Raw genomic sequence first — 15,150 nt, 5'->3', positions numbered from 1 at the left:
TTGTTAAAAATTTCCATAAAATATGATTAAGAAGTTCATATTGTATTGTTCATCATTTAAAAATGATTTAGGAAACCCTCTTCTCTTCTCCTTTCTATACTTTTTTCCCTAACTCCTGTTTAGGAGTTGCATGTAAGCCTCTTTATATTTAGGGACTCATAAGTAACTTTTAGGTATGATTCCCTCTCCCATCCTCTCCTGCCCCAATAATTTCTCTTTTCTTACTACTATCAGCTGCCATTATCAGGCAAGGGAGCCAACTTTCCTTCTGAGAAATCCCACCCCCCCCCAATCTTGAAGGCTGCCATTATTTTTTTAACCCCAGCTCTTCTCCTTTTATTCCTAAGTCCCTCTAGTCTTTATTCAGTTATAATCTTTTATCTCCTAATGGTAGTTCAGGATTGGGAAAGTACTAATTCTCTATAACTTGATGGGAGACAAGATTAAGTGGAAGAGTAAGATCCAAAGGAGATTATTTAGTCCAAAGGTAAGGAGAATCCTTGTTTCCTTCCATTAGAAGATTAGGAAAAAATTTGACCACAATATTCCAAGTTATATTTCTCAAAGAATGTAAGTTAAAATAAAAGGACAGAAAGTATAGGTTAGAAATGAAGTTTTATTTTCTTAAAATTTACTGTAAACTTGTAGGTAGACACCATTATGATACAGACCATTCAGAAAGGGGGGAGGGTGGAAAGAGTAAGAGACAGAGAAAAAGAAAAAAAGGGAGTATTTAACTATAATCGAAGGTTAAAGGAAATCACTAATGTCTTTGGAGGCCTGTCTATGAGGTTGTTGCGAGAGAAGTCAGCAGGTATTTCATCCAAATAGCAGTTCTGAGTGAAACAAAGTTGGCAAATGAAGGCCAGCTCCCCTAATTCAAAGCTGGACATATGTTTTTCTGGATTGACCATAGAAATGGGAAATGCCATCAAATTGGCATAGGTTTTGCAATCAAAACTAGTCTAGTCAACAATTTATATGCCTCCCCAAAGTAGTAAATGACAGGCTCATGACAATTGTGATCAACACTTGCGGAAAGTACCATACCATCATCATCAATGTGTATGCTCCCATGATAATGAATTCTGATGAGGTCAAAGAAAAATTTTGGGAAGACCTGGAGACACTCATCATCAATGTGCTAAAAGAGGAAAAGTTTGTCATTCTGGGTGACTTTAACATCAGAATATCACAGACTATCAAGACATGACAGTGTATCCTTGAGTCAGAAATAGCAACAGCAGTGGTCACTTATTAACAAAGATTTCTGCTGAAGACTCATGATCTTCTCATCTCTATCCTTTTGTTTGCTTAAACATGATAAAACTTCATGGATGTACCTTTGCAGCAAACATTGACATTTAAAAGACTATAAAGAAATAGATGGATTGTAAGAGTGAAAAAAGTGATATTTGGTCCAGAGTACTGGAACTTTCATAGACTTATCCTCTCCAAACTAAACATGCACATTCAACAAAAGTGGTGCTCCCAAGACAACTACTGAAACACTTAATGTCAACAGATTAGAGCTCTTCTTCATGTGTGAACATTTCCTACTGACATGGAAGGAAAGCTTATCCAACACAAGGTTGGCAATAGTGTAGCAGAAAAGGAATGGGCACCTTTAAGAGATTTAGTATACAACACCACATTTACTCATCAGGGCTAGAACACTTGCAAACATTGGGATTAGTTTGATGAAAATGAAGTGAAAATTCAGGAGCTACAAACAATGAATTGAGAACTTTACAGAGTTTACCAGCAGGGTAGTTCATCTGTCTTTAAGAGTTCAGTGTTTAACTCCATCAGAAGTAAAGTGTAAGAAAGAAACTTAGAGGGAGGGAGAAAGAAACTTGGAGAGAGGCAGGATTCTTGACTCAGTTAAAAGGCAGATGAAATAAAGTTTTACTCTGACAGTAACAATGCAAAGTACTTTTATGATGCTGTGAAGGTTATTTATGGGCCAAAGACTTATAGTACATCTCTACTCCAGTGCTGATGGAACCATATTGATGTGATGAGGACATGTTCTACAGAAGTAGGCTGAAGACTTCCTAATGTTCTTAATAGATCATCAATAACCAATGCTGAAGTCATTGTCTATATACCTCAGGTGAAGTGAAGCTCACTTTAGTTGAACTTCCAATTAAAGAAGAGTTTTTGAATGTCAATTTGACTCCTCTCATCTGGCAAAGAACCTGGTCCTGATTCTATTCTAAGCAGAAATTTATGAGGCAGGGGGTCCATTGCTCATGCAAAGCTAACTGAAATCTTCTAGATTACATTGTAAGAGGAGGTTGTTCCCCAGGAGTTCAAGGATGCTTCCAATGTCCACATCTATAAAGAAAAGGATAATAGGTTATCTTGTGATAATCATAAGAAAGTTTCTCTCTTCACCATTGCCGGCAAGTCTTTTTTTTTTTTTTTGCCAGAGTCCTCCTTAATAGGCTGGTCCTTCATTTGGAAGATGATCATCTACCTCAGAACTGGTATGGCTTTAGAAAGGGTCACAGAATGGTTAATATGTTGTTTGCTGCCCTACAACTCAGAAGAAATACCAGAAGCAAAATGGAGGTCTATATAAAGTGTTCATTGACCTGACCAAGGCCTTTGATGCTGTTAGTTATATGAGCTGGTAGAAGATCATGGCAAAATTTGGTTGCCCAGAAAATTTCATTAGTTTGAATCCTGATGGCATGCTTGCCTGGGTTCTGTATGATAGATGATGCTCTTGTCCTTTCTTAGTCACTAGTGGAATGAAGCAAGGTTGTGTGTTTGCTCCTATGCTTTTAGCATGATTTTTTTGTCAGATGCCTTCAACAAGGATGAAGTTGGCATCAATCAATTGATACACTGATGATAAATTATTTAATTTGAAAAGGCCACAAGCCAAGACAAAAGTGGAGGGAGAGTTAGGGTATGATTTTTTTTTTTGTCCATAGATGATTATATACTCAATGCAGCCTCTAAGACTGAGATGAGATGCAACAGAGTATGAATTGATTTTTCTGCTGCTTGTGCTAATTTTGGCCTGATAATTATCATCAAGAAAGCAGAGGTTTACCACCAACCAGCATCACATCATCCATACATGGTTAAAGCAAATGGAGAAATTTTGAATGCTTGTGGATAAGTTCACTTACCTTGGCAGCAAACTTTCTAGGGACATCCACATAAAATCATAGATGATGAGATTGGCAAACTCATTGCCAGAATTAGCTCAGTGTTTAGAAAATTCTAAAAGAATGTGTGGGAGAGAAGCCTTATGCTGTCTCTCAGATTGAAGGTCAAGAGGACTATTGTGCTGACCTCATTGTTGTATGCTTGTGAAACTTGGAGAGATTACCAGTACCATACCAGAAAATTGAACTATATTAGAAAGATTCTGAAGATCTGCTGATAAGAAAAGGTACTGGACACTGAGGTTCTTTCTTAAACTGGACTGCCAAACATTCAACTCTGATACAGAGAGTGCATCTCTGATTGGTAAACTACATTGTTCAAATGCTAGACATGTGTTTGACTGAAGAATATTTTATGAAAAAAAGTCACACAAGGCAGTGCTTACACAGAGGTCAGAAGAAACAATACAAGTATGCTCTTAGTTCTTTCTTAGTTCTTTCTTGGCATCTATTATGAGACATGGGAGACACTGACATAGGACCCCCCCCCCATAATGGTGTGCCCCATTAAAGAAGGTGAATGAAACAGAATTGCAACAGCTCAAAAGAAACATGAGTTATGCTCCATATAGGCAGACAGTTTCACTCCAAATATTCATATGGACTATTTGTACTGGACCTGTGGTAGAACCTTCCAAGCTCATATTGATCTGATCAGCCACAGACACACTGTACCCTGACTTTGATTTAGTGGTGCTTTCATTGAACATGCAAGACAATAATTTTATATCATCTCTAATTTCATTCTTAAAAAAGTTAATTTTAAATGACTCAAACAACAACTATTGCTTTTAATTTTGTTCTGAATCTCCTATTATTTCCACTTCTCACTCATTACACCTCAAACTTGGATTGTTCTCCTTATTCTCTTACTTCTGTGTTGCTGAATGGAACTGGAGTGATGTTGATGGGGTTCAGTACAAGTGATGCTAACTAATCTCAATTGACCCTAAGTAAAACCAGATAAAACTTATCATGCTTCCCTAATTTATTCTTGATGCTACTGGCATTATTGCCCACTATTAAATTCTAGTGGTTTCCTACTGTGTACAGGATCAAATATCAAATTTTTTGTAATTTAGAGTTCTTTACAACCTGGCCACTTCCTGTCTTTCCAATCTTTTTACATTCTTCTCCCCTCCATGTAGTCAGAAATCTATTTATACCTACTAATATGTGATTCCTTGTACATAATACTGCATCACCTATAATGTGTACCCTTATATGGGCTATCTCCCATGCTTGGAATGACCTCTGTCCTTGCTTGACTCTTAATTTCCCGGCTTGCTTCAAGACTCAAATCCTACCCTTAGCAGGAGGCCTTTATTGTCACTCAGCAGCCCCTATGAGATGACCTGCTGTTGACTCTGTATTTTGAAATGCTGTCTCAATCAATCAATAAACATTTAAGCAGCTCTAGCTGTGTGCCAATCACTATGCTAAGTTCCCTATTTAGATTATGAACTCCTTGAAGGTAAGGGCCATTTTTACTTTTCTATGTGCTTTTCAATGTGCACATTGTGGGTGCTTAATAAATCCTAGCTGAACATTTTTTTCTCATGTTGTTTCCTATGGCAATATCCTCTGCTCTAGAGAGGAAACAGGCATTGCTTTGATTAAGAGATTTCCCGAGGATGATTATTTCTGTAGTGTCCCCTGGGTACACGGTTAGTATAGACCTGGGCACTCTGCTGAAAGTGGGCAATTTAAAAATGGGCACTTCAAAACTCAGATTGTATTTAAGATATCTATGGGAAATTACAGAAAGTTCCCTCTCAGTTATATTAGGTGACTTGTGTTTTTGAGGTCATGAGTCACCTTTCCTCTTTTATTTAGAGCTTCTGCATGTGGAGTCTTCTTTCTGACTTTTCTATATTTGACTCAATTTGGAGAATAGGAAAACAAAACCTTGAAGTCTTGAAATACAAATTTTTATCTGGAAAGAAAAAATTGTGATATCTATTTTAATTGTCAGAAAATTCTTGAGATTTTTATGTTTAGAACACTTGTTGAATTTAACCACTCCTACATGAAACCATGTCTTAATTCCTTTCAATCCCATAACAGAAAGCCAGCCAGCCAGTCAACCAGCCAGAGAGAGAGAGAGAGAGAAAGAGGTGGACAGACAGACACATGCATGCACATACATACACAAACACACATACAGGTATTAAAGTTTTGTTTTAAACAATGGGGAAAGAGTGAACCCATTGGAAGCAATTATAGACCCTTCTTGTACAGTTTCTTCCTCCCCTGTGAATTTTAAACACATGTGCACACATGTCAGATTGCAAGGCAAAATGACTAGCAGCATAGGAGAAAGCAGACTTACATGGTAAGTTATGCTTTTTTGATGCAAGCATCACCACGAAACTTTTTTCATTAATAGTGTTTATTTTTGCTTTTAAGGAAATCATTATTTGAAAACTAGGTTTGATTATGTTATGGTAGTACCTTTACTAGCAAATGGATGCTTTCCAGTGCTCCATTTTGTTTTCAGAAATTTTGTTCCTAGAGGTAGAATTAAAACGAGAGTCATACAATATGGCACTTTGTGTTACAGTGTTTCATAAAAGGGAGATTGTTCTATAAAATATCTTTAAATAGAAAAACCCAATGTTAAATATAATAATTGCTAGGATTTATATAGAACTTGGAAGGTTTATAAAGCGTTTTATATTTATGTCATTTGAGCTTCATAACACTTCAGTGAGGCAGATACTATAATTATTCCCATTATATAGAGAAGGGTCAAGCAACTTGCCCATGGTCACACTATTAGCATCTGAGATAAAGATTTGACATATTTGATGGTGTTTGATGTATATATTCAGTCCTCTTTTGTCCATTTCTGATAAACATGAGATTTATCTGAAACCCAGTACCCCCACTCCATCCTCTCTTTTTTGTATACTCTTGCACAACTCCCATTATGAGAAATACTATGTACCACCCCTTCTCCCACATTTCTACATTAACGTATTCCTTTTACATTATTTCTCTTTCCCTTCATAAAACTTTCAGATCAGAATCAAATCTATTCCTAGGTCTTTAGTTTTTCTTATTGAACTCCTTTGGTTTCCTTTAAAGATAGTGAGGGTCTGAAGGGTTAGACTGTTAATAGTACATGATTTTATATCCTGTTCCAAATTTTCAAGTAATCTGCTTTTTTAGATTTCTCTTGACCCCTGTATTTCAGTTTCTTCTCAGTTCTGTTGTTTTTTTTAAATTTTAAAATTTTGTTTTGTTTTTAAATTAGAAGGGCTTGAAAATCTTTTTTTACTGAACAATTTGTTCTCTATGGGAATTTTACTCTTGGTTCTAAGATTATTTCTCTTGCCTTTTATAGCTGCCAGGTGATGTGTGAACTTAAATGTGGTTCTTTGGTATCTGAATTCCTTCAGTCTGGATACTTCTATATTTTCTTTGACAAGGAAACAGTTAAATTTAACTATGATATATTTGAGACTTTGGGGTCTTCTTTCAGGAAGTATTTAAGGGATTCTTCCTGTTTTTTAATTGATATTTTATTTTATGTTTCCAGTTGCATTCTGTGATGGTTTTCCACACTCATCCATTTGCCTTTCTTCCATCCCTTCCTTCCCTCCTCTCCTTGGCAGTGAACAGTCTGGTAAAAGTTGTACATGAACATGTGTGTTGAATATATTTACTTAATAGTCGTGATTCTTAATAAGCTGATTCTAAGAATAGATTTATGATTTCTTGAAATAAAAGTATCTAAACTATATTTAAATATATAATTTGTATACAGTTTTGTTAAGGGAGTCCAAAGATTCTCAAATTATCTTTCCATGGCCTATTCAGCTGTTTTTAATATGAGATATTTAACATTTTCTTTTTAAAGTATTTTGAATTTATTTTAATAGTTCTTCCTGTTTCATGGAATCAATTGATTTCTACTTAGACTATTCTAATTTTTGAAGAGTCTGTTATGTAAGTTTTTTAAATCACTTTCTATTCTATGCTATTTTTCTTTAAATTATTTCCTCTAGAGATTTTTTTTATCTCTTGTTTTACTTCTTCCAAATATTCCTAAATGCCTGATAGAAAATTCATGACACCCCCCCCTTTTGAACCTTTGCTTGAAGTTGGGGGCATTTGGGTCTACAATATTTTTTTAATTTGATTTTATTTGATTTAATCATCACCCTACCTTTAGTTCTTCAACGGTGTCCCTCTGGGCTTTTACTTCTGAAGAGGAAGAATGGTTATCCTTGGTTTGAATCATCTGAGTTCTTATATTGACCTCTACCTTTCTTTGTCCAGCTCTCTCTTTGATCTTCGAAATACAGAGTCCAGAATCTTCAGAGTCCTTAATGGAGTTTAAGAATAGAGCACTAAAGACCTTGGATCTTCTGGAACTCAGATGGCCTTGATTTGTATCATTGTAGAACTGTATTAGTTGTTACAACTTGAACTGTCAGTTGTTTTCCTCTATTGGCATTAGCTCTATTGGCAGCTGCTTTCCTATTGCTGTGGTCTTCTCCCCACTTTTGATATGGTTTTTGGGTAAAATAAATCATGGTTGTTTCTGTATTTCTTGATCATTATTTGAACTGAAGGAATTTCATGTTTTTGCTGGAATAGGTATATGGGAGATGGACTATTTGGTACCATTTAGATAACTATCTTGACCTGAAGTTCAATTAATCTAAATTTGTTTTTTAAGCTATGACCTGACCCTAGTCATTAATTGATAATACTTTTAAATGGCAAACTAGTAATAGTAAGTTTTTATATGATTTTATAGTTTAAAAAATACATAATTATCTCATTTAATCCTCACAACAACTCTTCCTACCTCAAAATTGCTCTTCTTATTATCCCTATTTTACAGATTAGGAAACTGAGTCTGGTGAAGGCTAAAGTCACACAGTTATTTGTGAGTCTGAGTGGGATTTGAACTCTTGTCATCCCTCTTTCAAGTCCATTACTTTATTGACTGGATCACCCAGCAAATTCACATTTTATTTTTACTTTTTCTTTTTACATTCACTTTTTAACTTTGATCTTCAAATTCTTTCCCTCCCTTTGGCCCCTCCCCCAGCTATTGAGAAGACAATTATACATTTGAAGTTATGCAAAAAATTCCTTCCCCCTCCCTCCACCAAACAAGAAAAATAAAATAAAAAAATATGTTTCAACCTTCTCTTTAGAGTTCATCAGTTCTCTCTCTGGAGGTAGATAGCATTTTCATCATGGATCATTGTATGGATCAGGGTGGCTAAGTCTTACATAGTTTATTATCATTACAAAGCTACTGTTACTATGATTATGATCTCCTGGTTCTTCTCACTTAACCTTGCATCAGTCTTCCTAGATTTTTCTGAAAGTACCCCCTTCCTTATTTTTTATAGCACAAGTCATATATCACAGTTTGTTCAACCATTCCTCAATAGATAGGAATCCCCCCAATTTCCTATTCCTTGTCACCACAAAAAGAGTTACTATGAATAATTTTGTATATATAGGTAGAACCTAACATTTTAAAGAAAATGCTCTTTTTTAACCCTTATAAATTTTTTTGGTCTCTTTCTCCCACTCTCTACCCCTATGCTAAAGTATTGCCTCCCCGCTCCCCCAATGGTTTCTGTACAATTCAATAATTTCTTAACATGGTATTGGGAGACATGGCTAATATGGACATTTCTTAGTATAGCATATCATTCTGAGGAGGGGGGATGGGATAGGAAGGGTGTTTCTAGTTGATTACATCAGTTCAGTCCTGTTAGAATAAAGTGTTTATAGAGAGCAGGCAGCAGCATCCTCAGCCATTGATTCCATCTTTATAACTTTGCCCTTTTAGAAAGAACAGATTACTTGTGTGGTGGTTCTGCATTGCACAGACAGAATCACAAGGAAGAAGCTTTACATAAACCATTTATACTGAATGTTTGGTATTCTGGTAACATAAATCAACAACAATATCCATTACAAATTCTTCCCTTTATCAGTTTTATCTTGATAGAACTCATCCCAACATGTGGGAATTTGAACCCTGCTTCAATACATCTAGTACCAAGTAATTAATTATTCAGGGCACACCAAACCTGGCCTCTGCAATGTAGAGTAATTCTTCCTGGTCAGTGTTAACTTCAGTCCCGATAATAAATAGAAAAAGTCTCCAGTGATGTCAGTATTTTAAAGTGATTAATCATTCCCTCCCCTCTTTTCCCTCCCTCCTGCATTTTAGTTTTCTTTAACTAGGATTTTTCAGCAATAAATCTTTAACAATACAGGTAAGAATTGTTCTGTAATTACATTTTGCTTCTTTTAATGCCTTAAGCTTTTATGGGAAGTTCTTCAGATGCTACACTTAAAAAAAAAACAAAAACCTGAACTCAAAACTCAACCAAGAAAATCCATTTATGGAAAATCTGAAATTTTAGAGAGGAGTTCCATGGAAGCCTAAACTTTTTGTCATAATTTATTTTGTTTCTTGCATAGTGCCTAACATAGTGTCTTGTAAGTAGTCAGCATCTGGTAAATGCATGTTGATTGAAAAAATTTTAGATACAAGATAAATAAAAAGGTTCATAAAAATTGCTAAGCCATTCTTTAGGAGGTATTTCTGAAATTCTTGTGTTACTTCCCTTCTGGAAGATCAAAGAAAAGACCAATTTATGTATTCATTCTTTAATGTGGTAGACAATAACAGTTTTTAAAATCTTCTTGGATTCTGATGTCAGTACTGCAGAACAGTAGTGTTATCCATTTCTGTGTTGTATAACATTGCATTTGCTATTACTAAATAGCAGGGTAATGCCCTGACTTAGAATAGGCCATGTATCTCTAAATAACCCATGATGGACCTGTTCAGACTTCATGTATATTCTGGGTGACAGGGACAGATGTGACAGATCTGTTGTGACACACTTCCAAACCATAAGTCAGTGGCTCGAGGTGACTCATGTCCTTCCTTTGATTCCTTCCTCTGCTGCAGGACAACACAATGATGCAAGGATGAACCTTTCCATAGCACTCACTGCTGCCAGGTATGGGGCTGCCACTGCCAATTATGTTGAAGTGAGGAGTCTGATGAAGAAGAAGGATCCAAACAGTTCGAAGATGCGTATATGTGGAGCACGGTGCAAGGATATGCTAACAGGTATGTTACCTGTCTTTGCTTTATCTTATTTATGAATTATTATAGTTTTGTCCCTCATCTCATCACACACTCTCTCTTAATCTAGATTTCAAAATCACATTAATTGCCATTCTTTATTTTCTAACCATGGTTGAATAGTAAAAATTACCGTTTTAGGTGCCACTACTTATTTTTTTCTCCTCAGTGGGGAGGTGAGCTTGCTTTTTTTTTTTAATTACAGGTAAGATTCCCTTAATTAGGAATGCTTTAAGTTTTCTTTATAGAAGTAGGAATAAAATGAAATAATAAGTAAGTTGAGGTTTTCAATATCATTTAGATGACATAGGCAAAGCATTACTGAAGAGTGGTGGTATATCATTAAGGTAGGACATCTTTAATTTTCATCTGGCTTTCATTCATGTTTTGGTACTTGGGCAATGTGGGCAAACCAGATCTGTTAAGCAAAACCAATCCTCTGAAAGTGTTTGCTGACAACCTTATTTAGAAAGTTCATTTTAAAGAAGGAAAGAGCTTATTTTCTCATTTGAGATTTCTTGGGATTTAGTTCTCAAATACTGGATATTTCAGCAAATTAGAATTGGAGCCCAAATGAAATGAGTCACAATTTTTTGGGGTTTTGGAGAGAGAGAGAGAGAGAGAGAGAGAGAGAGAAAGAATCCATATGGAAACCCTTTTGTACTGCTTTTCTCAGTGTTTCTAGTGCTCATGTCACTTAGTGTGGTATACAGTATACTTTACTATAGGTTAAGTTAATATAAGTTAATAGATAAATTAATAATCCAGAGCATCAGTGAGCAGAGAAACAAATGGGGCCTGTGATTGATGCTGTTTTCTTTCACAGGGCAAGAATTTGACGTGAGAGCCAAATGTGTTATCAATGCCACAGGACCTTTCACAGACACAGTGCGTAAAATGGATAATCAGACCACCTCAAACATCTGTCAGCCAAGTGCTGGGGTACACATCGTGATGCCTGGTTATTACAGGTAACTAGATTTCAAGATCACGCTTTCACAGCAGTCAGTGTTTTTTTAGCTAGAGTGAGATTCCCCAAAGAAAACTCAATTTAAAAAATTTGTCTTTTGAACCACCTTTCCTAAAAACAAGAATCGTCTTTCTATTAAAAAGAAGGAACTGTGATCCATTCTTTTATGATAAACAAACAAAAAGGATTCATTTGAGTATTCACTTCTAAGACAAGATAAGATGAATTTTTAAAAGTGCATTTAAAAAAGAAAAGTAGAACAAATGATGAATGTAGTCAAACAATTCTTAGCCAATTATGACAAGATTAGCTTCTTAGGGGTAGAGATTTGTGACCTCTCTACAAGGGTAATCAGTCCTGTATATTCATTTGCTTAGAATAATCAATTGAACATGAGTATACTGAAATTGTTTCAATTTAACTAAATTTAGGAAATATCCATTTATGTTGTTCTTTGTATTATCATGTTTTAATAATTTAAATGAGAGGCAAGAGACTGACTGGCAGAGAGAGACAGATTTGAGCAAAGTTAAATATATTCTCACTGTACTAAGGGAAGTCTTGGGGGTGGGGAAGAGATGATAAATATCTTATTTAATAAACATTTCTTAATTGCCTACTATATTCAAAGTACAGGATTAGATCTGAGCAACACAAAGGCAAAATAGTCCTTTCTCTTAAGGAGCTTACCAGTTTTTTTTATTAGGTTGTTTCAATTGTGTCTGATTTGTGACCCTATTTGAAGTTTTGTTGGCAAAGATACTGGAGTGGCTTGTCAAATCCTTCTCCAGCTCATTTTGTGAATGAGGAACTCAGGGAAATGGGGGTTAAAGTGATTTGCCTAGGGTCACATAGCTAGTTAAGTGTCTGAGGCTAGATTTGAACTCAAAGAAATTGTCTTCCTGATTCCAAGCTCAGTACTTTATCCTGATTTTGCAAATTGAATAGGCCCAAATTGTGATTTGAAGACAGTCAATTTATAGTTCTGTGGCTCTGAAGAAGACAGGTTTGTTTTTGTTTTCAAGGTCACTCTGTTTGGTGGATAAGACATGGTTTGCCAATCCATGACTCATCACCTTAATCTGACTTAAACCTGTTTTCCCCACCATCCTTAGAGAATGCCAGCCAGGGCTGGTATGAACTATCTGGGGAAGCCCTCAGCCAGAGTGATGACAACCCAACTCCAAGAGCTGGCCAGAATCAGATTAACTTGGGAATTCAGTGAGTTATGTGTCTTCCATTCACATTTTGTGGTTACTACTGATAGAGCAGAGAGGATTATAAGAATATATTCATTTTGTTATATTATTTTAGAATTTTTTAAACTTAGGAAGAATCTAAATAAAGTTATAATGTGTGCCATTGTCTTATACAAACTATAAAAGTAGAAAAGGGAATTGGTGTGGAATCTTCTCATTTCTAGGTTTTTTTTTTTTGTTTTTGCAAGGCAATGGGGTTAAGTGGCTTGCCCAAGGCCACACAGCTAGGTAATTATTAAGTGTCTGAGACTGGATTTGAACTCAGGTACTCCTGACTCCAGGGCCGGTGCTTTATCCACTATGCCACCCAGCTGCCCTGAATCTTCTCATTTCTAAAAGAAAGATAGAAAATTTGTAAAAAACATCTTTTAAAAAATGTCTTGACTTCCTCAGGTCAGTCTGTCTACAGTGTTTTCTGCAAAGTGACTGAAATATGTGAAACAGAATAGCCATCTCTCTTTAGCAGATACTTTCTGATTATTGGTTGTGTTATTTTGTTCTCCCTAAACTGGGTCTATCCTCACTTACTGTTTGTTAACTATCCAGCTGATTGCTAAGCAGTTAGCAATAAACTGATTTCAATTTAAATTAGGCTACTTCAGCAAAGCACTGGTCTGCATGAGAAAAATGTTCATTGCCTTTAGATCCAGACACATACATAAATTAACATCAAGCTTTTCCTCTTGGTTCAAAATGATTCATGCACATTGGAAAGGGTCTAAGTCTCTCTGGTACAGATTTCAACAGGGGGGAACATCTATTATAAAACTTTAGCATAATCTTACAGAACTGTTTCTTCATTGTAAACAGATTCCTCCCTCTTAATAAGGATATGAGTTAGGCAGTTTAAAAGCTGATCTAGAGTACTTTCTAGTGGCTTCTTAAATTTTTAATATCCATCATTAATAGCTTTATCTTCCCGCTCCTCTTGTTAATTCAAAGCCCAGGACATATGTCTTTACTTAGGTGGTTGGTGTATTGCTTCTCTCCTGTTCCCAGTTATATGAGTGTATTGTTCATCATCACCTTCACCCTTTAAAATTCTTTTTTACTGCCTTTAACAGTTTTAAAGGATTTTGTGGTTGCTTTTTTATTGTGATATTTAATACACAAGTTACCAAATATGGAATGTTCAGTTAATAAGTAGTTAGATTAAAAAAAAATCAGTCTATTTTAAGAATATAACAATATAAAGCAACTATCCACCCAAACATGATCCTAGATAAGGTTCTTTGTTTTATCATTGCTAATGAGTCAGTATATTTGCAAATGTTGTGATTATATTGAAAATATTGTGATGAGGTATTTAACCCTTGCAGCTCATTGAATTTCCCAAAACAATATATATTCTTGCAACTTGATAAAGTTAATTTCCTATTTCATTGTGCCTGATATTCCCAGAGAGCTTATCACTTTACAAATAGGGATGGGGAGCCTTTTTTCTACCAAGGGCCATTTGGATATTTATAATAGCATTTGTGGGTCCTACAAAATTATCAATTTAAAAATTAGTCTGCTATATTTGGACTATCATTTATTTAATTCATCCTTTAAAAGCCCCTAGATTTATTGAATTTTGAGTCCCACCTGTGTTTGCCTTGGCAGCACTAAACCAAATAATTTAGTAGACCTTATACGGCCTGTGGGCCAGACATTCCCCATCCCTGGTAGAAATAAAGAATTTATATGCATGTGTATATGTGTGTGTGCGTGTGTGTGTGTGCGTGTGTGTGTACACACACACACACGCACACACACACAAGACTATCTCTAGATTCTTCTAGAATTAAAAGTATTACCACACATATATGGAAGATGATGTTTAATCATAAAGTTAAAGGTGATGATAGCGAATACTTGTCTTCTGATTTACAAAGCATTTAAACATAATGTCACATTTGAGATTCAGAACAGTCCTGTGAGATAGATGTTATAGGTATTAGTATTTCAATTGAGGAAACAGAGGACCATAAGGGATTTACCTATGGTCCCACAACTAGTCAGTGTCAGAGGCACTGACTCAAAAAAATATTATACTGCTTTCCAGGTTATATGATTTAGAACTGTATCATGGAAATCAGAAGTGATTTATCATTTTCAAATGGAGACAACTGACTACTGAAAAGTCAAGTGACTTACCCAAGGCCACACAGGCAGTATCTAGCAGCTTTTTTGTATCTTCTACAATACATTGCAATGCCTTATGTGTGGTAAGAAATCAAGGTCTGTATACTGAATGAATATTGACAGAAGCTGTATGGTAGCTTGAGAGTTAGCCTTGAGATAAAGGTTTCAGATTTGAATCTATTCTCAGATACTTATTAACTATGTGATTATGGGCAAATCACTTAATCTACAAGTCTTGATGCATGTATGTGTATATATACATACATACATATACATACATACATATGTATATATGTGTGTATACACACACACACACACACACACACACACATATATATATGAGATGAAAAGTTTTTCACTACCTTTTTTACAGAATTGTTGAAAAGAAAGTCCTTTGCAAAATCTTATTGAGTCATTTTTCAGTTGCTTCCAACTCTTTGTGATCCCATTTGGTGTTTTCTTGGT

General features: G+C 35.4%; 1 protein-coding gene across 5 annotated transcripts in view; it reads left to right on the top strand.

Annotated features, from left to right (window-relative positions):
* The window catches only part of GPD2 (glycerol-3-phosphate dehydrogenase 2), a 205,321-nt gene that overhangs the window by 156,410 nt on the left and 33,761 nt on the right, over positions 1–15,150 (top strand). For all 5 annotated transcript variants that reach the window (XM_074215955.1, XM_074215952.1, XM_074215954.1 and 2 more), the window contains exons 7-8: positions 10,150–10,314; positions 11,156–11,300. In XM_074215955.1, the coding sequence (XP_074072056.1) occupies positions 10,150–10,314; positions 11,156–11,300 (310 nt within the window). The remainder of the gene's footprint in view (positions 1–10,149; positions 10,315–11,155; positions 11,301–15,150) is intronic.

Source organism: Macrotis lagotis, chromosome 1 (genome assembly GCF_037893015.1).
Source record: "Macrotis lagotis isolate mMagLag1 chromosome 1, bilby.v1.9.chrom.fasta, whole genome shotgun sequence".
NCBI classification, from domain to species: Eukaryota; Metazoa; Chordata; class Mammalia; order Peramelemorphia; family Peramelidae; genus Macrotis; species Macrotis lagotis.
This window is presented reverse-complemented; position numbering and strand designations above follow the sequence as displayed.